General features: G+C 33.9%; 1 protein-coding gene across 1 annotated transcript; it reads right to left on the bottom strand.

The window, feature by feature from the left end:
* Positions 1 to 1,120: 1,120 nt before the first annotated feature.
* On the bottom strand, positions 1,121 to 19,324 carry LOC112526461 (K(+) efflux antiporter 2, chloroplastic-like). The gene is made up of 21 exons (XM_025136744.1): positions 19,139 to 19,324; positions 14,875 to 16,566; positions 14,021 to 14,225; positions 13,844 to 13,934; positions 13,160 to 13,296; positions 13,017 to 13,076; positions 12,817 to 12,936; positions 11,532 to 11,600; positions 10,281 to 10,346; positions 9,925 to 10,014; positions 8,699 to 8,803; positions 8,495 to 8,623; positions 7,319 to 7,528; positions 6,973 to 7,122; positions 5,932 to 5,985; positions 5,744 to 5,802; positions 4,473 to 4,539; positions 4,211 to 4,387; positions 2,637 to 2,693; positions 2,353 to 2,427; positions 1,121 to 1,491 (listed from the first exon to the last, which is right to left on the bottom strand). The coding sequence occupies exons 2-21, from the start codon at positions 16,488 to 16,490 to the stop codon at positions 1,315 to 1,317; spliced, it is 3,714 nt and encodes a 1,237-aa protein (XP_024992512.1). The 5' UTR covers positions 16,491 to 16,566; positions 19,139 to 19,324; the 3' UTR covers positions 1,121 to 1,314.
* Between the last annotated feature and the right edge of the window lie 4,408 nt (positions 19,325 to 23,732).

Genomic DNA, 23,732 nt, shown 5'->3' with positions numbered 1-23,732 from the left:
GTTTGCGGTTTTGAGTTAGCAAACTGCGGTTCAAACCGCATCGTGCTGCACATTGTATATATAATTTACATATATATATATATATATGGAATAATTGGCTAATTTATGTAATATTTATAGTTTGAAATTAATTTTTTACTTCTTAGGCTATTGTTTATCTATACTATATAAAACATTTGACAAAAACTCTTAAAAAATCATCTTTTATACATGAAGTACTGCTTATTGATGTATATTACTTAAAATTCAAGATTACAAGTAAATTGTGCATAAGTACAACTTATTAAGCTCCATATTTGAATTCGTGTAACTAAATTTAGATAAATATAATCAAATACATGATAAAATTTCCATTTTAAATATATCTAAAATATAATTAAAATAATTATTGAGTTCTAACAGAATGCTTATTATTATCTTTATAAAAATTATATTTGTTAAATCAAAAACAAATTACTTCATCATTAAACCTAAATTAAATTATAATAAAAAAATTGAATTAAAGAAATTACACAAAAAAAATGAAAACTTTTATATATTTTTAAATTTTTTATGATATCTTCAAATCTATATTTAAAAAAAAAGAAATATTATTGTTTGCTCAAACCCACAAAAATCCATATTATAATATCGACAGAGACAAAAAAAAAAACATTAAAATTGAGATATATCTTACTGTATTGCGCGGGTACCCTTCTAGTTATGTAATATGTATTTAAAAATCAAATGTATTTAAACTTTTTATCTATTTGGGCTATATTTTCTTCAGTTTTATAATAAAGTTTTAATTTTATAATTATTAGATTGTCGGCTATGTAAAGTCATTAGGTACATACTGTATAAACTGTACCGTACCACATTTCGTGATGTGTTTTTTCTTTTTCTTTTTCTTTTTCTTTTTTGCAGTTTGAGATATATATGGTACGATTTGCGGTTTTGGAAAATTCTTAAACTGTATATGTGATGCGGTTTGGCACACCCAAACACCCATTGTTCATTGCATGAAACCCCATTTCACTTCAGTTATATGTGCCATTTGATATAGTAATCAAGTATACAATTTATGAAGTGGATGTTGAATGAAAGACAAATCATCAAAAGGTGGGAATGGAACAGCTCATTGAGATGTAAAAACTACATTTTCACTGAAGCAGGGGTAGTATTGTCAAAACTACATTTTCAGGAATCAACTAACTATGCAAAACTGAGATACCAAAATGGAAGAACAGATGTCCATGAAATCAAGGAATTCTAAATCTTATATGTTTCTGTACAATCTGTACATTTTATTCTTGTTGGTTTTATGGCCATGGTTTATATTGCCAGCGTTCCTTCACTGATTTGGTTATCATCGGAAGAATCCGAAGCAGTAGAAGAGGAAGAGGAAGAGGAAGATGATGATGATGAAGACGATGACGACGATGAAGATTTAGGTTTCGACATGATCCGTTGGAACCCGTAACCAAGAGAACTTCCGTTTGTTTCCGAAAGCTGCATAATCCATCATCAAACCAATATGCTCAATGTTTATTCAAATTATTGCCATCAATAACCTAGCTTATTGAAACCCCCCCTGTTTGATTAGCCACTCAAGTATCGTGTCTAGTAGACTACAGGGGCCTTTTTTCCATTTTTTTCTTCCGGTTGTGCCCCTTGAAATTTTTCCAATTAATGGGGGTGTTTGGTTAGAGGTTTTAGGTAGTAATCAATCAGAATGAAAATAAAAGAAATTGTTCGGTTTTATATAATATAATGGGTCATTCCCCCACAAGCCCAAGTTTTAATTTCCGGTTAAACTGGGGAGAATGGAAATTCATTCCCATTTTCATTCCTTGTCATTTCCATTTTCATTCCTCTGACTAAACCAAACACCCCCTAATTTTTCGAAATGTCTTTTAAGAACATTTTACATTGTCATCTGACTTATATCTAGTTTTTACCAAACATGATTGTTTTGTTAGCTATAAGCTATCTTATAAGCTTGTTTGCAAATATAGTTGGAACATCTCCAACATATTCTCTAAAATAGAGAAAATAGAGATTTTGTTCTTTATTTTTTTTGCTCCAATAGATTCTCTATAATATTTACTAAAATAGAGAAAACAAGAGAAAACTATGAGTTTTTTTATATATAAGAAAAAATTAAAGTGTATTGAGATGATAAAATTATATAAAATTTTAATAATAAAACGAACCTTGAAATCTCCAAAATAGAGAATCTGTTAGAGTCGATAGTACATTTTTCTAGAGATTTTATCTTTTCGTTCTCTATTTTAAAGAAATTATAGAGAATCTGTTGGAGATGCTCCTATGTGGTTCAAGCTTAAGATGTAACACAGTAAGATTGGATACCTCGGTAAGCTCAGATAGGTGTCGGGATCTGAACTCGTTGATCGTGGCTGCTATCTCCGACATCGGCAATTTAGCCTAAGAAACAAAACAAGGTTAAAAAAAATTCAAGAATCAGCAGTAGAAAAAGACCGTCAAAACTATTAATCCTACTTTTTTAGCATTTACGTGGTTGTCCGTAAATTATGTGACTTTGTTTAATAATAACGTACGGAAAAAACCAACGAATTATTAAGAAACCACGATCTGGATGTGTTAAATGCAAACGATGCCAACCGATTACTTACTTGTGCAAGGACAGCAGATGCTAACTGTAAACTTGGTTCTAAGGTCTCGGGCACGACCTGAGATATTTTTTACGTTCAAAGTCAAAGACATCATGTAAGTTTATACATATGAATATAGACCAAAAAACCGACAAATATGCAAGTGAGTAGCAGAGAAGTATGTACAAACAAGCAACACGTACAGTGAATAGAAAAAAGGAAGGATCTAAGGCGGATCCACAAACAATTTTTTTTTATTAACCTGGATATCCAACCCGCTATGCGAGCCGACTAATCCCAGGACGACCACTTGCTTTGCAGATAGCTCGGAGTCACCGCATTTGAACCTCTGTGGTCACAAGGGGATTTTTATTCCTCCTTGGATTTGAACATGTGATCTCCTGGTACTTTTGACCTTTGGAGTCAAGCTCAAACCATCCACAAACATTTTGGAGTGGTATCACAAATATACCCTCGAGTTTTTATTTCATAAATTGTCATTACAAACACATGAAGTTTTAATATTCATGGTTTCACCCAGAAAAACTTATGATTTCCCGTTTAAGGACCTAAAGAAAATTAAGCTTAACCTCCTAAACTTTGTGGTTTCACTAACAACCATACTCCTAACCCTAAGCGGCGTTTGGTTTGATGGAATGATTTTGAGGGATTTGGAATTGGAGGATTTGTTGGAAAGGAATTGAATTCCATTTTGTATAAATAATTTGTTAGAAAAATTATAATTAATTATAAAAATAATTAAATTACTTTTTTATTAATTGATTATTACAAAAAAATGTTTTTAACATATTTTAAAACATTATTACATACAAATCCTATGAAATCTAGTGAAATACCAACCACCTCCGTGGGATTTCAAAATCCTATATTCATGGGATTTCAATAAAATCCTGGGATTTCAAATCCAAGAAATCTTTCAAACCAAACATGGGATTGGAATGAAATTCAAGTCCAAATCCCTCTAAATTTCCAATCCAATCCAATCCAATCCTACAAGTCAAACAGGACCTAAGGGTAGATCCGCCCCTAGCAAGGACATGAGGTCCCCGACATAGTATGCTACAGAATAAAAACTTGTCGTTCCCAAATCTCATGTTCCCTCCCGGTCCCACCAGATCATCATAATTTTGATTTAATTAATCAGTCTGCACCAAACCATTTCTACAACTACCAAACAGCAAGTGGTCCGAATGATTAAGAGATTCTCATGATATAGTGCAAAATGAAATATAATTGTTTGGTAATTGTTTACAATTAAATTAAGGCGCTGAATGGTTAAGGGAGACCATGATGCAAAGTCATTCAGACGATGTTAGAACCATTAAGAGACAAACTTTTTTTTGCCAAATAAGATTTACCTCTTAACGATTTTAGAGACTGCCTTCTTAATGGAATTATTAAGAGGTAAACAAACCACCCAAGACCGGATTCAGAGAGAACAGATTTTATTCTCTGCTATCCAAGTCCTCCGTCTCTGATCGCTCCTATCACTCTATCAGAGATGGTTCCCTCCCCCTAATTTCGAACTCCCTTTTTATTCAACACTCTTTAATAAAGGGTAAAGGAGAAAATACCGCTGTTGCCCCGGCCTTCTCCAAGTTGAGTCCATGATCGACATCATGAGCTCGTACAAATGTCTTGACGTTGGGAAAATACTTGCTGAGAGCCCAAACTGTTCTATAATTTGCACCAGGTGTATCTAAAGTTATTGCTGCAGCACAGGCTCTTTCGGCGCCAACTTTATGCAAAACCTGAAAGTTGGGGTGTACGGAGAATTGGCTCAGAATGTGAGTTAGCAGATTGCATATTTTACATACGATCTCCAAAAAGTTTCACCTCTCGACTACCAGCATCTCCGAAATACACAGGAAGGTCTAGTGCACGCCCCACTGATACTCGATCACTTACATTATCAGAAACTTTGTCAGTAGGCTTGTTATATACTTGATTCATGCAAAAACCAAAAAGTAATCGAAAACTACCAACCATTCTTTGTGCATATTGCAAATTGCAAAAAAGAGTTTGGTTTACTTTCTATTTAGTGTAACCAATAATTTTTTTCTCAATCAATGTAACAAAGTTCAAAAGATTTCCTATTTTGTAACATCTGATGACGTGGATACCTGTTTACAGAAGAGTTAAGACGAACTAGACGACAAACTTGGTATCTATGGCATCCAATGTTACAAAATCTATAAATTACCTGTCAAAATTGGTACAAAATAGGAAATGTTGAAATTTTGTTACATTAAATAGGAAATATCGAAACTTTGTTTAATTAAACAGGAAAATTTGAGATGTTACATTAAACAGGAAAGTTTGAAACTTCGTTATATGAAAAAGAATTTGGTTACACAAGATAGGAACTAAGGCAAACTTCGTTGCATTTTGTCCATTTTGAATACACATGAAAACCATCTTTGCTTGTCTATATCCAATTGTTTATTTGTTAAAGCTTCCCATTAAGTCCCCAAAAATGAAAAAGAAGGCAAGACTTGACTGTTAGAGTTCCAGGAGACTGACTCCTGTATGGATTAAGCTGTCAACATGAACAGTCTGAATGACAGAATTGACTATTTGGCAGCAGGGTATATGGTGTGTTGACTCATTTTATATCAGATACATATATTCAGTTATCCTCGACAAATTCTAGTCTAGTGTCTGGGGTAGGTTGATAATATATTTAATAAGGGATTGTATATGACACAAGAAGACACGTTTCGATGATATTACATGCATAAAGGATGACATTTTCCACCGAGTTTCCTCAAACCATATGAGGCTTGGGGAGGGAATTCTTTGTATGTAGCTTTGCCTTTGCATTTAAGAGATTATTTTGTGATTCACGTAAACAACTACTCTACTCTTTGAGGTAGAGGTTAGGTCTACGTACATCTTCTCCCCGACCCCACCTCCGGGTGGGATATACCGAGCTCGTTTGATTTGGCTTAATGTTTTGTGATTCAAACCCATAATGTTCAGGTGAAAGGACCAACCTACCGGTTGCTTTATGGCTCGAACCTCAAGAGTTAATGAGAAATAAAATAAAATGAAAGTGATATGTGTATGCATATGTGTATGAGTGGGAGAGAAAAATAACTTCATACCTCCTTACATCAAGAGCAACAAATGGAATTAGTCTTTCAGAAAGAAGCTGGGCGATGATCTGAAAGAAGAACAAAAGTTGGAAATAGAAGTTAAAAAATGCTACTTCATATACCATAAAATAAAGATTAAAATCCCGATCATTTTTTATAGAATTTAATAACAAACGTAATTGACGATGGTGCTGCACCTGGCCAACACGTCCAAACCCACAAATAATGATGTGATCCTGCAAATCATCTGTCTGGAAGAAGTTCAATGAAATATAAGAATCAGGCCTCAAGTAGATGATATGACCCATATTAAGTATCAGGTGGTGAAAGGACAAAAACAAATATTCCCTTGGTCCCAGAATAAGTTTCTATTTTAGTTTGTTCCAAAATATGCGTCCACTGTCAAAAGCAAGTGCCCACTTTCTAATTCTACCCTTAATTATGATGGCAAAATTCAGTACCCTCTCTATTATTAAGAGTAAAATTGTCATTTAGTTGATTAAAAAGTGTAACAATTACACGTTTCTAAAACTCGTGCCTTTTTCACCGAGAGGGAGTACAACGGTACTGTTACCTTTTCAGGTTAAGATGCAGCTTTACTTGAATAAATTCCAAGTTTGAAAAACAAAGAAGAATGATTGACAGTAATTTCTACCAAATTTAAGCAAAAAATCTAGTATCTACGCATCATGGGTGTGTTCCTACATGAAATGGGGTGTATGATTCTCCCCATCAAAAGCACGTAACCATTGGATAATTACATCTCATACATAATATCTACTTAGGATAGCTTCAAAGCATTCTCCTCCTTTCCATAAAAATTGCAACAGTTGTTAGCTTTTGGAGTCCCATACTGATTGCAATCTTTACTCTTTTACCCACTGCCATCATCAGAAACACTATATTCGCTTATTTTATCTTACTATTTGGGGAAAAGGTTGATTACCAGCAACACCAACCGGCCCCACACGGAACCCGCCCCCTGGGCAGTGGGCACCACATGCGAGGAGGCATTTCGTGAGCTGACTCAGCAGAGCGATCCAAGCCCGCATCCCGTGGGATTCAAACTTGAATTTGTTATGTATTTGGAAAAAGTCATCTCGCCCTTTTGTCAACTGAGCTACACGCCCAAGGCTATTTTATCATACTCTTAATAGGCTGACATTTCACTGATAATCAAATGCATTGAACCACATGCATAGTGAACAACAGCAGAATAGTCGTGTAAGGAATTTTACCTCTCTCTCGTCAGGCAATAAGCTACGGACATCATGCTGCTCAAAACGAGATGCTATTAACTGGCCTCCAGCAGCTAACCATGGTGTGAGGGCCATCGAAATCCCAACCACAAGAAACAGCAAAGAAGATAACTGAGGAGTCATTATACCCTGAAAAGGACACAAATCTGAAGTGTCATCCTAAATTGGAAGTCTTTGGCCTTTGGCCTTGTGGTATGCAAGTCTTTGGCTTCCTAGGAGGTCAGGGGTTCAAAGGTGAGGAGGGTGTGTGAGTTTATTTGTTCTATTTGCCATATATAAATATTATATACTTCAAAAAACAGTGAACCAATTAGTTGAAGCTCACCTGATTGACAGCTTCACCAAATGCAACAAAAGCGAATTCTCCACCGGGTGCAAGTAAAAGACCAACTCTAATTGCAGATATTATCGAGACACCAAAAAGCTTACCAACAACAGCTACCAACATGGTCTTCCCAACAATTAGAAGTCCTAACGACCCCATAATAATAGGGAAGTTTGAGACAAGAAGTTTTGGATCGATCGACATTCCAACCTGAGAAACAGAATGTTGCTGTTACTTGCAAAGCTCATACATCTATGAAGTGTGTGAAGTCACTGAAGAGAGGGAAAAGTACACTAAAATTTTGGAAACAGACTATTAGACACAAAGATTTCTTTACCTACCAAATCTCCTCTTAAATAGCAAAATAGTAGTCAACCGAAATACACAATAAGACACTGCAAATGTTGCTTTGCTTTCAGAATATAATTCTCTGGTTCTCTTGGGTTCGTTTGGTTTGCAGGATTGTTTTTGAGGGATTCGAATTTCATGGAGGGATTTGGGTTGGAATGCATTTAAAATCATTGTTGTGTTTGGTTTGTAGGATTTGGAATGGAATTGGATTCCGTTATTAAATTAGATTTTTTAATCGATTATTATAAAATAAAATGTTTTTAACATTTTTTAAAACCTTATTTCATACAATCTTACGAAATCCCATAAAATCCCGATCACCCCCTAAGGATTTCAAAATCCTATGTTTGTAGGATTTCTAATGCAACAAACCAAACATGGGATTGAAATGAATTTGAAATCCAAATCCATTCATTTCCTGCAAACCAAACGGGACCTTAGGTGTGTTTGGTATGCAGACGGACTCGACTGGGCAGACGAGAGTGAGGTAGGCGCCTTGGCGGGTGAAAGAAATATGGAAAGGTTTTAGGATTTTAAAATTTGACATGGTAGTTCAGTAATTTACCAATCTTGTCTCATCTCACAGATGTTTGTTCCACCTATTTCGGTGGGACAAAAAATGCATTTTTGTCCCACTCAGTCCCGTCCTATCGCAGTCTATGTCGAGCCAATGTGGAATGAAAAGTTTTTTGTTCTGTTTTGTCCCGTCCTGTCCCACATAAGCAACTTCCTATAATGGCATTTAGTGTTGACATACTATCCTAACATCAAGGACTCTTGAAGTAGACTCCTATATGTTAGGGCAATCAAGATTATGAAGCATACCGTCATGAAGAAGAGACCTAATAGAAGGCCACGATATGGAGCAATATCGGATTCAACTTGCAAAGAGAATTCGGTTTCTGCAAGTAGCAAACCAGCCAGAAAAGCTCCCAGTGCCATTGAAAGACCAGCCTGTTTCATTTATCATTAGAGAAAGGGACTACAGTGATTACAAATGCAATGACCAAAAAAAACAAGTCCACTTACACGGGCAGTAAGTAGACTAGTACCCAGAATAACCAGAAGCGTATTTGCAGAAAATATTTCTGCATTTTGCATCTCCGCAATTTGCTTGTAAATTGGGCGAAGCAGCTGCAAACAGGATGAGAGTGAAAGAGCTAAATAATCGAAATGAAATACATCAAAATCTATACTTATATACTTTAGAAGTGTACCCGCGCAGTTCAGCGCTATACATCTCGATTTCTGAAGCCACGAACGTGAACACTCAATCATGATTCATACTTCGTTCTGTTCTCTGTCCCTTTCGGTTATATTTTATCGTTTTGTGGTTTTGAGAGAGCCAGAGATTATTTGGTTGGTTATCAGTTTTATGGAGTAATTTCGCCGTATTAGTAAGACTCAACACTTATCTTATATTTGAACACGTTTATTGGTTAGTTTTATGGAGTTCAAACATGGAGCTATAAAAGTTGTAAGTATGCAGTAGTAAGTAAGTTGTAACCTTGAATTCTAAGATATTTAAGAACATGAGGTAAATATGGTAAATATATTAGTATGAATATTATACTCTTGATCGAAATTCGAAAAACAGGTTTAAAAATAGAAAAAAAATATTGACATGGATATCAAAATAAAGAGAATAAAATACTCATTTTTATATAAATTATTAAATTAAAAAACTATAATATTTACATTAATTTAGATTAAAAGAAATGAGGTAACTCAATGGAGTTTATCAGTTATTTTTATGGAGTTTTAAGAAGTTGTGATTCGACTATAGTGACTTGTAACCTTCAATCTTAAGATATTTGCATTGATAAACTGTACCTAATGCTTAATAAGTTGTTCTCAAGACTTTTTGCCAAATGTTTTATAATATAGTAAACATTACGCTGTGTAACAGTAGCATCCTCCTAGTGAGTTGAGCATAAAATAGGTATGATTTAAGCATGTATTCATATAATTTAACTACTCCAGGGACCAAGAAAGAATATTTTGGGGAAATGACCCAAGGGGAATGACGGCATCTAAAAATTGTTCGGTCACAAGATTAATAATTAGCTCCTAACAGGGTTACAATATTTTCTTAAAGTCAGATTGGTTTCTCACCCTGGGGGCTTTTGGGTTATTTAGTTTAGTGTAGTTTTCTGAAAAGAGTATATAGGGACACTATAGAAGTGTCAGAAGCTCAAAATAGTTTTGTGCACTCAAGAACTTGGTTACAAATTTCAGAAATGTCAAGAACTTACCAACCGTCCTCCAGCAATAATAGCACTGATGGCAACAAGTGCCTTCACTGCAGCCAATCCAAGAGCTTCAGCAATTGCATAGAAGCCAATCTGAGAATGGTAAAAAGATGACGCATTGATGAAGGGAGTCACAACTTGGGGATCAAGTTACAATTATCAGATCAAGGAACATGAGAAATTACAACTATGAGATCAAGTTGCCAACTCACTTCAACTTTGAGAATAACTATAGTTCAGGGACAAGAACATATTGTAGACAATATAGCAGTGATAGTGTCAAAGAAAGCAACATAGGAAGACAAAAAGTATACAGATCTTTCATTGGATGAATGATATGTATTGATGAACATACTTACCCCTCCTTTGGATGAATTCGGTGAAATAAGAGGTATGAGAATCAACAAAACGACAACAGCTAGATCCTGGTAGAAAACAAGACAGCAGTCAATTTTTAAAGAAAAAGCAGCAAGATACAATAAAAAATTTGAAGTGCACGATTGCTTCAGTTAAGAAGTGGAATTACAAAATAAACCAAACAAACACATCAAGTCCCGCCCGGAGGTGGGTGGTGGGTGGATGTACGCAGACCTGACCTCTACTTCGAAGAGTAAAGCGGCTGTTTCCGTGAAGACCCCCGGCTTGTGAAAAGTGTGTGAAAAGAAAGGGTAAAGCTTGCTCAAAAGATTTGCGGAGAAGGAGCATAAGAACTTGAAAATACGAAAGGCAGTGCTAAAAATTGGAAATGAGTTAGAAGTAAGCAACAACAATCAAAACAGACAGACAGAAGCAGATACAGGAAAACATAACCAAGGTAAAAATTTGAATTACAAAGTAGCAAGGTTAAAATGAAGAAAGCACTTTGAATGGAAGGTCAAGGAGCCGAGCCATAGAAACGGTCTTTACAAAATGCAAATGGAAGGCTGTGTATTTGGAGTTCGCTCCCGAAACCTCATAAAGACGACAGGCCTTGGTGCACCCTTGCCTCTCTCCTTTTACCAACATGACAATAATCGACTCATCTAACATCATGTCTCTAGACTCATATGTATCTGGCTTAAGCATAAAGATTTTTTGGATCATTAGGTATATACCACAGGAATAGTTATCATATTATTCAGTATTTGTTCAACCAGGAGATCAGATAATCTACTGCAAGAATCTTAACTGAAACTTGAAGGCATTGAGGAAGTATTTGGATATAGCTATTAATTCAGCAATGACTATCACTCCCTCCACCATAGATGTAAACAATACCATCTTAGCATATCCCATATCAGATGCAACGTTTTTTTGGGAAAAAAAAACTGAAAATTAGATACATTCACACACACCCATAAACTCTATTCCTATCATATTGCTTACGTGATTGGATGTACATCGACCACCACAATTTCTTTATATTCAATTTTTGAACGGTCCCCACTATTGCTTACGTGATGAGAAATAGGTGATGCAAAATGATTTGTTGCATCTACTGTGGCACAGAAGGAGGGGAAATAAGAATCACAAAGTCTTCATAATTAATATGAAACTAAGAACCACTCGACAATGAGAAAGAGGAGAGTGGAGAGAGGAACAGGGGGACAAAGGAAGGAAGCACATGATACCTGGAAAAGTAAAACAGAAAATGTGGCTCGTCCATGACGTGATGTGCTCTCTCCTCGCTCCTGCAACACCTGCACAATAGAAAATTCGTATAAACTTAATTGTCAACCAGAATTCATATTAGAGATTGATAGGTGTACTAAGAAACAAAAGAACACGTTGTTTAGAGGAAAAATATGAAGGTGAAAGGGTGTAATGGTAGTTTAGTATGTAAAGAAGCATCTCAATCATCCTAGTTTGCAAGGAACCTAGTTTAGGGGCCATTCTTTTGAGAAGAATGCAATTTATTGAGTTCCAACTCCAAAACTACACAGTAGACTTGATTTTTAGCAGTATCTTTGTAACATCTACAATAAAGATATTACATCTCCTATTCTCCTTCCTGTCATAGATGACCCTTGTACCTGCACTTCCGACTGCTTTCTAAAGAGCAACTGCATGCATAAGCTTTAGACTCGAGGAAACAAGAACCATGTAGAGTACATAGCGAAACTGAGGACTGTTGCCAGTATTATAACGACACAAGATTAACTTTTCTGTGTTAAGGGGCATGTCAGTAAAAACACTAAACAGGCATTGATTGAATGGCACAGTTTCATCTAGTGCAATTATACGACAAGAAAATAATACTCCCTCCATCTAAAAAAAAGTGTCCAAATTTCAATTTAGTTTGTCCAAAATAACTAGGGCAAATTACATGAAAAAATAACGTACTTTAACTTGATTTCTATTTTGGGTAACGTACTTTCAAAACTTCTATTTTGGTACCTAAGATGTAAAGTTTTAAACATTTAAGTATCCGGGTAACTGGTTGAAGTATTAACCGATTATCATGCTGATGTAGCGAGTGATGTGGTATCCAACTCGGTATTATTTGCTGACGTGGTCAGTGACGTGGATTTTTTAAAATCTAAAAATTAGTCTTTTTTTAGTCTAAAATTAGTCTTTTCGGGTTACCCGAGTACTTAAATGTTTAAACTTTATATCTTAGGTATCAAAATGGAAGTTTTGAAAGTACGTTACCCAAAATAAGAATCAAGTTAAAATACGTTACTTTTTCATGCAATTTGTCCAAATAACTACTGTTAACTTTTCAATTCTATCCTTAATTAAGAGAAAGAGAAATTCTTTTACTCCTTTATCATCAAGGGTAAAATTGTCATGTAGTTAAATAAAAAGTATAATAATTACACTTTTAAAATCATGTGCCTTTTTTATTATATTTATTTTGGGACGTAGGGAGTATCAAATACAACTTGGGTACCCATTTTTGCTATTGACCGTTACCTGCAGGACAACCGCCGTAGAAGATAATGCCAAACCATTACCTATGACAATTGCAGCAGGTCCCAGCTGTCCACAGACAGAATGGGCAACTAAGCCTACCACAACAGCTGTCACCAGCACCTGCATCACCAACAAAGGTTTAAATATAAGGTAGTACAGCACAAAATGCATAATGCAGGCTCCCAAATATCTGCAGTTACCTGAGCAGAACCCAATCCAAAAACATATTTCTTCATGGAACTCAGCCTTTCAACAGAAAGCTGTAAGACAATAAACAATTTTCAACTCCTTTCTGATTTAAATGTAATACATAAAGAAAATCTTAAGACTTTTTTATTCCAACCTCAAGGCCAATATTAAAAAGCAGGAAAACAACTCCAAATTCGGCTATTGCTTTTGTCGCATGGACATTACGTATAATTGAGAGACCATAAGGTCCAATCAAGATGCCAGCAGTCAGATACCCAAGAACAGGACTTCCTAAAATATGCAACCAAAATGGAAGACAATCATTAGTGATACAGACAAAATACTACACATATCCACCTGGGAAGAGGAGTGACTGAGTAATATACTAGTGGATGACTGTAATTAACAAGATTTGGATGTCAAACACTAATTAACAAGATTTGGATGTCAAAGCATGTACCCGTAAGCTCTCATGAGACCAGCCACTTTTCGTGAGACCTTGAGACACACTGTGAAGGTTTAGATACACATTGTGAAGGTTTCGTGTGTTTTTCCAATGAATATTCGATGTGTTTTTCATGTGAAGGTTTGGTTTTGTTCACGTGAAGGTTCGGTTTTTTACATGTGAAGATTTGGTCCAGTGAAGGTTCAGTGTTTTGTTGAGACGGTTTGGTTTTTGCTTTGAAGGTCCAGTGTTTTGCTCTGAAGGTTTGATGAGATAAAAATAACTCATCCAAGGGTTCATAATGTGTCTCATGGATCTCATGAAAACTGTCATGTCTAACATGATTCCAAATCTCTGTCCATAATGGTAGTTGGATTATCTAGATTCAAGTACCTCCAGGAAGTTTCTGAAATATAGGCACAAAGATTACACTGCCAAGCAACAACCACAGCACATCAAATAGAGAAGCTTCTTCCTCGTTAATCTGCATATGTAAACACACAATCAGAAACAAGATATTACTTAGAGACCACTGCAGATAAAATACAAGGCGATCAACAAACAATGTACCTCTTGGTGAGGAAGCATCTCAATTAGCTTTTTAACTCTATCAGGTAAATTCTTTATCTGTCTTACCAAGGGCTCAACTTTTGACGAGACTTCATTGATATTGGTGGCGATAATGTCTGTCTGCTGATCGATACTGGTGGTGATAATGTCTGGCTGCCGAAATAGTTGAAAAATCCGCTCTTCTCGCTTAGTATAGAAAGCAAAACTGTCATATGCATATGACCATCAATGATTAGAGGAAACAACTGTAGCAACCCATCCCATGTGAATGGAAAAATAAGATTTTTGAGCTTCTTTTAAGTTCAAAGTTGTGGGTTACCAATAACTTCCACTATGGTTTTAAGTTGATTTGGAGGTTATTGGGCCAGTTTGCTGCTTTGGATACAGGGTGTTACAAATGGTCTCAGAGCTGATCTTTGTACCTCATGGAGCATGATGAGTCCCTTGGGGGGGGGGGGGAATGTTCGTGACATCTAGGCGAATCCCACATCGTCGATGAACAAGGAGGAGATGGGATGGCCTCACGAGGACATCCGAAATTTAAGAGGGGAGTTTGTAACAACCCGTCCCATATGGATAAAAAATTGGATTTATGAGCTCCTTATAAGTTCACAATTGTGGGCTACCAATGACTTCCACTATGGTTTTAAGTTGATTTGGGGTTATTGGGCTAATATGTTGCTCTGGGCTGGGGCCTTAGAACAACCATACTACCAATATTCTACAAGCAAGTAGGTGAGATGTTTTCTACAACCAGAACTTAGAATCTTATTTAGATAAGCCAACAGTGTTCAATAACCATTCTCCTTTTTCCATTTGTTACTATAAATAAGTGAAGCAGAAAAATTTCATACCTTGCGCCAACAAGCAAAACCCCAACTACCAGATTAGGTAAATGCTTTTTTGCCGATTCGCTAAGCCCCTGAAAAACTGTAACTGGTGTAAACTCAGTACCATCTCCGGCAAAGGAGAAAAATGATGCCGAAAAGAAACGAGATGATTTATTTAGTAATGCTTTAGGAGAACTCAATGGCTGGCTATCCTTTGTGAAATCCTTCTGTGTTTCTGGCTTCTTTGTTTGAACCTCATTCTTTATCTTTTCTGCATCATCTTCAGTGTCTTTGGATGTTTGTCCATGCTCTTGGTCGCTATCATCAGAAAATCTAGACTCTTCAGACATTTCTCCTAGAAAATCTAGCTCGCCATCTTGTATGGGATCGCTCAAAGGATCCTCAGTTTTCGCATCACTGTCTCCATCAACAATGACTTCAACTGAATTTCTTTCAATTCCCTTTTCGTTGCCAAGTGTCTCCCCATCTGAAGATGACGAACTTTGGGACATTGTACTTTCAGAGCTATCCACAAGTGAGTTGGCAAGAAATTTCTCAGCTTTTTTCAATGCAATCTCAGCATCATTAACACGTTTTGTAGCCTCAAGTTCAAAAGCAACAGCTTCCTCAGCTAAAAGCATTATGTTCGCCACATCTTCATCAGCTTTCAAAGCATCTGATTGTGCTTTCTCTGCAAGTTCATTCAGCCTAACAACTTCTCTTTGCAACTCATCTTTTCTGTTCTGCAACCGAATCAATGCTCTCTCACAATTTTCCAAATTCACCCGACATTCCTTCATATCCTTCTGAGCAGCTAAGAGAGTTTCCTCCTCTGTCGCTATATTCAAATTTTCATCTTCATCTACATAGTAATCTTTCAAGCTTCCCAACATAGCACTTTTCTCTTTTGCAACTTCTAATGAGTCAAGAGCCACCTGATGCCTAGCCTCCGCCAAAGAAAGGGCCATTTTTGCTCTCTGAATAGCTTCTTTAGTGGGATCCTCTTCTTTCACAATCTCTTCAATAGAAAGCAACGCCAAGTTGACATTATCCCATGCATTCAAAGCTTCATCCTTTAGCGCTATTGCTGATTCTGATATTCTCTGAGCCTTATCCTCAAACATGGTACTATTGAGCTGGGCTATCTCCAATTCTTTACGTGCCTTCTGTAATAACTCCTTTAATTCTTCCAAAGTAGGGAACTCCGCTTCCGTTTCTTCTCCCTTATCCCTTGAATCATTCTTTTTCTCTGGACTGTAACTAGTTTCTTCTTTTGAATTCTCTCCATTTTTAGTCTCAACAAATTCTACATCCCTTCCATTCCCATTTACGAAAGCAACTGAATCATTCCCCTGGCAAGCTGTTTTAAGATTTCCCCTTGATGTCTTAAGTATACAAATTGAATACCTTGACCTGCTAGAACTCCTCAAACAACTATCCAGTTCACCTTTAGCAATTTTACTTGAATTATAACCATGACTACTAGAAGTAATCAATTTCTTTCTGGAGCCAACTTTTGATGCAAACCTTGGAGTGCCAGGAAAATTACAACCAAAACTTGATTGCAAGTTCAGCTGCTCTAATGTTCCACAACTAGTACCTTGACAACCACGAACCTGGAAACTACATGAAAAGTTCATATCTCCCCTCGCTTTCTCGATTTCTAACTACCAAGGCTCATAAAAGGAACTCTCATCAGGCTGTAATATCAAACGCCTGCAAATATAAGTATACAATCAAACTCAATTATGCAATGCTAACTTTAAACCAAATGGCTTCAATTACCGTGACTGAAGCCTATATTACACTACTACTTCAAAGTTCAAAATTAAAAACAAATGCATGCATACACCACAATCAGTTTGTGCATATAACTAAATGTAAAACTTTCAATTTGGGCAAATTGCACAAATTTCAGTAACCAGAAATCTAATTTCTGATCAGCTGGCTGCCAATTTTGGGCAAATTGCATAAAATGGCTACTTACTTTTTTATTTAGAGGAAATAGCAACCTACTTCCTTATGTTGACTAAAAATAGAAGAAACTGGAAGTTAGTTGCTACTTTTCATGAAAAAAAAGGTTAATTCCCTAAGTTGGAATTCAGAAAAGTAAGCTGTTATTATACGCAATTTGCCTATCAATTTTCATCAAAATTGTTCACAACGAAGATGAACAAATTTCAGTGATCTGAAGTCAAGTTCTTAAAATTAGACCTATTATTTACTAAATATACCCTCAATGCCAATTAAGAAATCAACTTCTAAAACGTACACAAGTTTCCATCATACCAAATAATCCAGACATGAATCTCCAATAACTGATGTGTGTATGGTTCTAGAATCAAATTTCAATGTATGAAATGGAATTTCCAATCAGTCGACTTCAATGTTGGTTAAATGTAACGTGGAAACATTACAGCAATCAATTACTCGAACTTAACCATAACTATACATGTCCTATTAATAGAATCTCACTCGTATAAAGTTTAAATTTAATTATTGGACTTGTTATTTACTCAATGTATCATAAATGTCAATTAAGTTCACTATAAGAGATCAATTCTAAAACCTACACAACACACATGAATCTGCCCTATTGATAAGCATGTTGTTCTAAAATCAAGTTGAATAATCTGAAGCAGAACTTCTGATCGCTTCACTTTAATGTTTGTCAAAGTATACCCGTAAACATTACGACAATCAAGTACTCAAACTTAAACACAAGTATACATGCCATGTTAACAAAACATAATCATCTCAAGTCAAATTACTAAATTCGCCTTAAATTTTGTTAAACGTACCCTCAATGTCAATTGAGTTTACAAGAAGAAATCAATTTCTAAAATCTACGAAGTATTCATCATATATACGACATGGAATTAGCTAGAAACACATGAATCCGCAGGAATTGATGTGTCTCCAGTTCTAAAATCAAGTTCCAATCATCTAAAACCAAATTTCTGATCAGTTTATGTCAATGTTCATCAAAATGCGCCTTAGAAACATTAGAAACATTATAACAATCAGGTAGTCAAACCGAAGGTTGAGTACTTCATTGTTGTAGTGCTCCCAGGGTGTCTTATGATTAATAATATGTATACATGTCCCAGTAATAACATTTCAGTCATCTAAAGTCTTTCTCATAATTGGACTCAACATCTACCAAATGTAGCCTCAATGTTAATTAGGTTTACCATAAGAATTCAATTACTAAAACCTTCATGAGTATCCATTGTACATGCTAATTTAAATTAGTCAGAAACACATGAAAAGTATTGATACACATAGGGTCCTAAATCGAATTTCAATCATCTAGAACTTTTCTGATGAGTGGACTTAGATGTTCAACATGTGACCTGTAAACATTTAAAACAATCAATGCAAGCTAGTATAAGCAGATGCAGATGAATCTAGAGACATTGATGTGTGTGCAGTTCTAATATCAAATCCAAATCATCATAAATCAAATTTCTTATCAGCTGACTTCAATGTTTGTCAAATGCCTAGAAGCAGTACAACAATCAATTACTCAAACTTAACCATAACTAGAAATGTCCTGATAATAAAATTTCAACAAGTTAAAGGATAATTCTCATAGTTATACTTCAATACCTACTAAATGTAGCCCCAATGTCAATTAAGTTTACTATAAGATAACAATTTCTAGAACCTACACAAATATTCATCATATACGTTATTCCAAAATAGGCCACACAAATTCTCAAATCAAACTTCGATAATTTAAAATCAATTCCTGATGAGTCAACTTTAATGTTCGTCAAAATTTACCCTAGAAACATTACAACAATCAATTATTCAAACTTAACTGTATCTATACACATCGTAGTAGTATAATTTCAATCATCTAACGTCTAATTCTCGTAACTAGACTTCAATATCTACTAAATGTAAACATTTTCACTACAACTACTCATAATTAGTCAAATTCTAAAACCTACGCAAATATCCATCATACTTGCAACTCCAAATTATCCAAACACACATGAATCTGCGCATATTGATGCGCATCAGATTCCAAATCAAATTTCAATCATCTGAACTCCAATTTCCAACCATTCGACTTCCAATATTCATCAAAATGTACCCTAAAAACATTACAACAACAAATTACTCAAAATTTAATCCAAATTACACATGCTACCTCAAAAGAAACACACATATCCAGTTATCCACAAACACGCATGCACAAACACATATGTGTGCACATCTACGTGTTGTTACATGTGTATGAGTGTCTGTTGATGAAGTGACAGAGAGTAAAACTTACCTGATTGATCGTGACAGATGAGGAGTGGAATCTGAAGGTCGAAGAACAATCAATGGCGGATTATTTAAAGGAAAAATTAGGTTAGAAATGGAAGAGGACGAACGGTTGATGACGTAAGAGCGAGAGAGTGTCAGTTACCAGAGTTTGTTGCTTGTCTGAAACAAAGAGAGATGAATGATTGACAGTTGTGATATTTATAGAAACCAGAAATTTGTTGATTGGGCGATGAATTGATGAAGAAAATGGAAAGGAAAATGTTTGGTTGGTTGTGAAGGGAGTCAAGGAAGTGAATGTACTAAAATGCCCCTAGAATGGTCTCTATAAGGGGTAGTTATGTAATTTAACCATTTGAAAATAACTACATATAAAATGTTATTAAAAAATACAACTTGGTTATTGATTATAAAACAAATATACATAAAAAAAATTTCAAACGATGACACCATTTGACTAAAAAAATGATACTAACAAGATTCGAACTTGAGTAAAAGCCTTACAAATCAATTCTATCAAATAAAATTTGTTCTCATTGTAGTTTCAAAATACATATGATGACACATAACAAATTAATACGGTTGCACATTTTATGAACCTAATTTTTTTTACCCTTCGACAGAGGAATAATACGATGGCACGTGCCACCGTATGCACCACTATAGGTTCGTCTTTGTGTGTTACGAATATTCAACATTTTTTGCTATAGAAATCTGATGTTTTGTTGTGAAGGTTTGATCAGATAAAAAAACTCATCTAAAGACCAAAAATTGGTCTTACCGATCTCAAAAAACTGGTTTTTCTCATATATCTAATTCCTTTGATTATTAGTCAAATATTTGTGATAGCAACACAATAACAAATAACTGTAGATAACAATTAAATACCTCAAGAATGGAATTTTCGGTTCTTTGTAAAAAGGGGTAGTTATAGAATTTTAACCATGTCAGTTTACTTAAAGAGAGGAGATTTTTTTATTAATTTGGATATCCAATCTGCTATGTGAACCGATTAATATCAGGACGACCACTTGCTTTACAGGTAGTCCGGAGTCACCGTATTTGAACATCCGTGGCCACAAAAAGATTTTTATTCCTCCTTGGATTTAAACACGGGACCTCTAGACACTTTAGACCTTTGGAGCCCAAGCTCAAAACAATCAAGTACCACCCTTGTGGTTAGGAAAAGAGATTTCTCGGTCTAAAAATAAGATATTTAACTGTTAATAAAATATTTAAAAATTCATTTAACAAGTCCAAAAATACAAAATTTGTCGAGACCTCTTTGCAACTCATGAGCATTACACGTATCTTACAGGTGGAAAAAATTTGTACGTATAAAAAAAAATCAAAGAACATAATCAATATAGATAAAATGGACTACAATCACTTATATACGGTTCGATTATCGGTTTAAAAAACAATCTAAATAATTTTTATCTGATATAATACGTTTTTATACTCCAAAAATGTATATATTTTTATAAATTTGTATTTGAATGATCAAAAATAAATTATTAACAGAGTACACTGCAAAATTTGGTCCGTATGGTTTGTCATAAATAACACTTTTCGTCCTTATAGTTTAAAAATTACAAGATGACCATCGTAGTTTGCAAAATCATTCAGATTGGTCCTTTTTCATAACAACCGTTAAAAATTTCATTAATTGAGGGGTATTTTTGTTCTTTTATTGATTTTTTTTGTCTTTTATCCAATCAAAATCAGTTTTATGATTTTGGTCTCTGTAGTCTTTAATTGGGTAATAGACAAAAAAATCAATAAAAAACGAAAATGTCCTTCATTTAACATAATTTTAACGGTCATTAAAGAGGAATCCAATTTGGACATTTTTGGAAATCATGATAACAATCTTGTAATTTTGAAACTATAAGGACGAAAAGTGTTATTTTTGACAAACCACAATGACCCAATTTCTAGTTTACTGTCATTAAATATCAATAATAGAATGAGGCCTTGTTTGTTTTTCATATAAAAACTCTTATCAACCCCTTATGTCTGATTTGTAAAGAGTCAATGTCATTCAGACTGTTAGTTTTTTCCAATGGTACTTATGTCTTATTTTCTTCCTCTTATCTAATAAGAGGTAAACTAACCTTTTATTTGTCTCTTATTGTTCTTCAAATCATTAACAACAGTGTTTCTCAATCGATTAACCTTAATCGATCATTTCTTTCAATCGATCATTACCAAATCAATCCTTACCTCTCTCAATTAATGTATTTTAATAGGATGTAAATGTGTTAAACATTGTTAATGACATATTTTCGTTTAAATGAATGTTAATTATATGATTTAGATGTAAGTTTCATAATGATGATGAATAAATATGTGAAATTGTATTAATTTATTTATAAATTCAACACTATAATTTTTAATAGGTAAAATATACAATTTAAACAAATTCAGACGTTTATCAGTCTACAAAAAACAAACAGTCTTGTTGATTCGGATTTTAGACTTCAACACCAACTCTTATAAATCAGAAGTAAAATAAGACTTCAAACTTCAACACCTCTTAAAAAAAACATCATCCGATTCTTTAGACATATATTTATGTCATCGTCACCATAGAGGTCACATTAGAATTGGCGTACAAGTATCCATAACAAGCAACTAAAAACCGGAAAAAGACATTATTTTCCATAAGTAAATTTACATATTTGACCTTGTAGTTGTTTTAATTTTGCAATTAAGTACTTAAAAAGTGTTATTGTTCAATATCATCATTTTCTTAACTACAAGGGTTGTGGCGTAGTAGTTGAGGTCCTCTGAGGGATATGGTAGAATATTCCATCTGCACATGATTTATTTTAGGCGTACACAATAATTGTGGCTATTAAATTTATCAGAATTGATTTCTTGCAGTCACAATTTACCGGGATTAGTCTAGCCATAGTCTGAGACACCACTAAAAAACAATTTCTTTTCAAAAAATTGTATTTATAACTAAGTTTTGGTGGCATTCATTTGAAAACCTATAAAATTGCGATAACTTTGAGACCCGGTGTATCATGTATTATTTTACATGATCGTTTTCCATCTGCGACTTGGATTTAGTGTATTGATTAACATATATTTGTTTTATAATGTGTTTGTTTCAAATATATTTGTTTCACAATGTGAGCATTTTTAAGTGTTTATGAAAAAAATACAATTAAAAACTTTCACATAATGAAACGAATACATATGAAACAAACACATTGTGAAACAAATACATATTAATCAATATATTAAATTCTAGCTTTCGGTGTAAGAAATCGTATGAAACAATATCTTATGATAATAGTTATCACAGTTCATTGTTGTTTTCAAATTTTCATGAATACGTAAAGTAATTTGATGATAAAAAAATTTGATAGTAAAAAGACAAAGACTTATAAGTAATTTGATGATAAAAAAATACAGATTAATATATATATACTATATTATTAAAACATTTAATAAAAACTCTTAAAAACCATTTTTTATGCACGAAGTATTGTTTATCGATGCATATTACTTAAAATTCAAGATTACAAGTAAATTTTACATAAGTACAACTTATTAAAACTTCATGTTTGAATTCATGCAACTAACTGCAGATAAATATAATTTTAGAGGATAAACATCTCATTTTAATTATAAAATATCTAAAAAAATAATTAGTATAATTATTTAGTTCTAACAAAATATTTAATTATTATCTTAAAAAATATTTTATTAAATCAAAAATAAATTAATTCGTTTTTAAATTTCAATTAAATTATAATAAAAAATAAAATTAAAGAAATTACATAAAAATAAAAAATTTTAGATAGTTAATTTGATACTAATATCGCTTATTTTTTTCAACATTTTATAATATCTTCAAATTTATATTTCATTCAAAAATAAAAACATTTTCTTTATCTCAAAACCACATAAAATCGCATTATAATATCGATAGACCCAAAATATAAAACGAAAGATTAGAATAAAAATATAAATCGTTGCATTGCACGAGTAGCCTTCTAGTATATATATAAAAAGTATTGTATTGACCATCCTGAATCACATGTGAATTTTAGTTCAATCAAATGATGTAGAGATCCTCATATTCTCTTATTTTAGTTATGTTGTCATTTAAATCAAACACATATATTTTTTCTCTCTCTCTCTCTATATATATATAAGGTTGGGTTCATGTGAGAGAAAACAGTTTTCGTTAGACATAATTTTTACACTTAAAATTTCACAACAAAATATTGTGAAGATAAAAAAAAAAAGTTGAATCTTTACAACAAAAACACTGTGAAAATTACCATCACAGTGTTTTACTGTGAAGTTTCAAGTGTAAAAATCGTGTCTCACGAAAACATCATTGTCTCACATGATCCCAAGTCTATATATATATATATATATATATATATATATATAGGGGCCTAATCAAATAAGAACTAATTAGTTTGTAGTAACTGTGAGAACCAATATTAACCACAAATCAATAGATAAATTAGAAAATTTATAATTTTGTCAATTTTGAATTAAAATTTTAATGCAAGGATATTTTTGGTATTTTACAACTTTCCTCCCTCCTCTCTTCTCTCTCCGGCCACCGT

This window comes from Cynara cardunculus (genome assembly GCF_001531365.2).
Source record: "Cynara cardunculus var. scolymus isolate 2C chromosome LG 14, CcrdV1, whole genome shotgun sequence".
Classification (NCBI taxonomy): domain Eukaryota; kingdom Viridiplantae; phylum Streptophyta; class Magnoliopsida; order Asterales; family Asteraceae; genus Cynara; species Cynara cardunculus.
This window is presented reverse-complemented; position numbering and strand designations above follow the sequence as displayed.

Excerpts from the sequence above, each read along its gene's own strand:
- LOC112526461 (XM_025136744.1), bottom strand. The coding sequence starts at position 16,490 with ATGAACTTTTCATGTAGTTTCCAGGTTCGTGGTTGTCAAGGTACTAGT. Across the intron at positions 14,226-14,874 it reads GTTTTGCTTGTTGGCGCAAG|TTTTGCTTTCTATACTAAGC; the intron begins GTATGAAATTTT and ends TGCATATGACAG. Across the intron at positions 5,986-6,972 it reads TATTGCCTGACGAGAGAGAG|ACAGATGATTTGCAGGATCA; the intron begins GTAAAATTCCTT and ends AACTTCTTCCAG.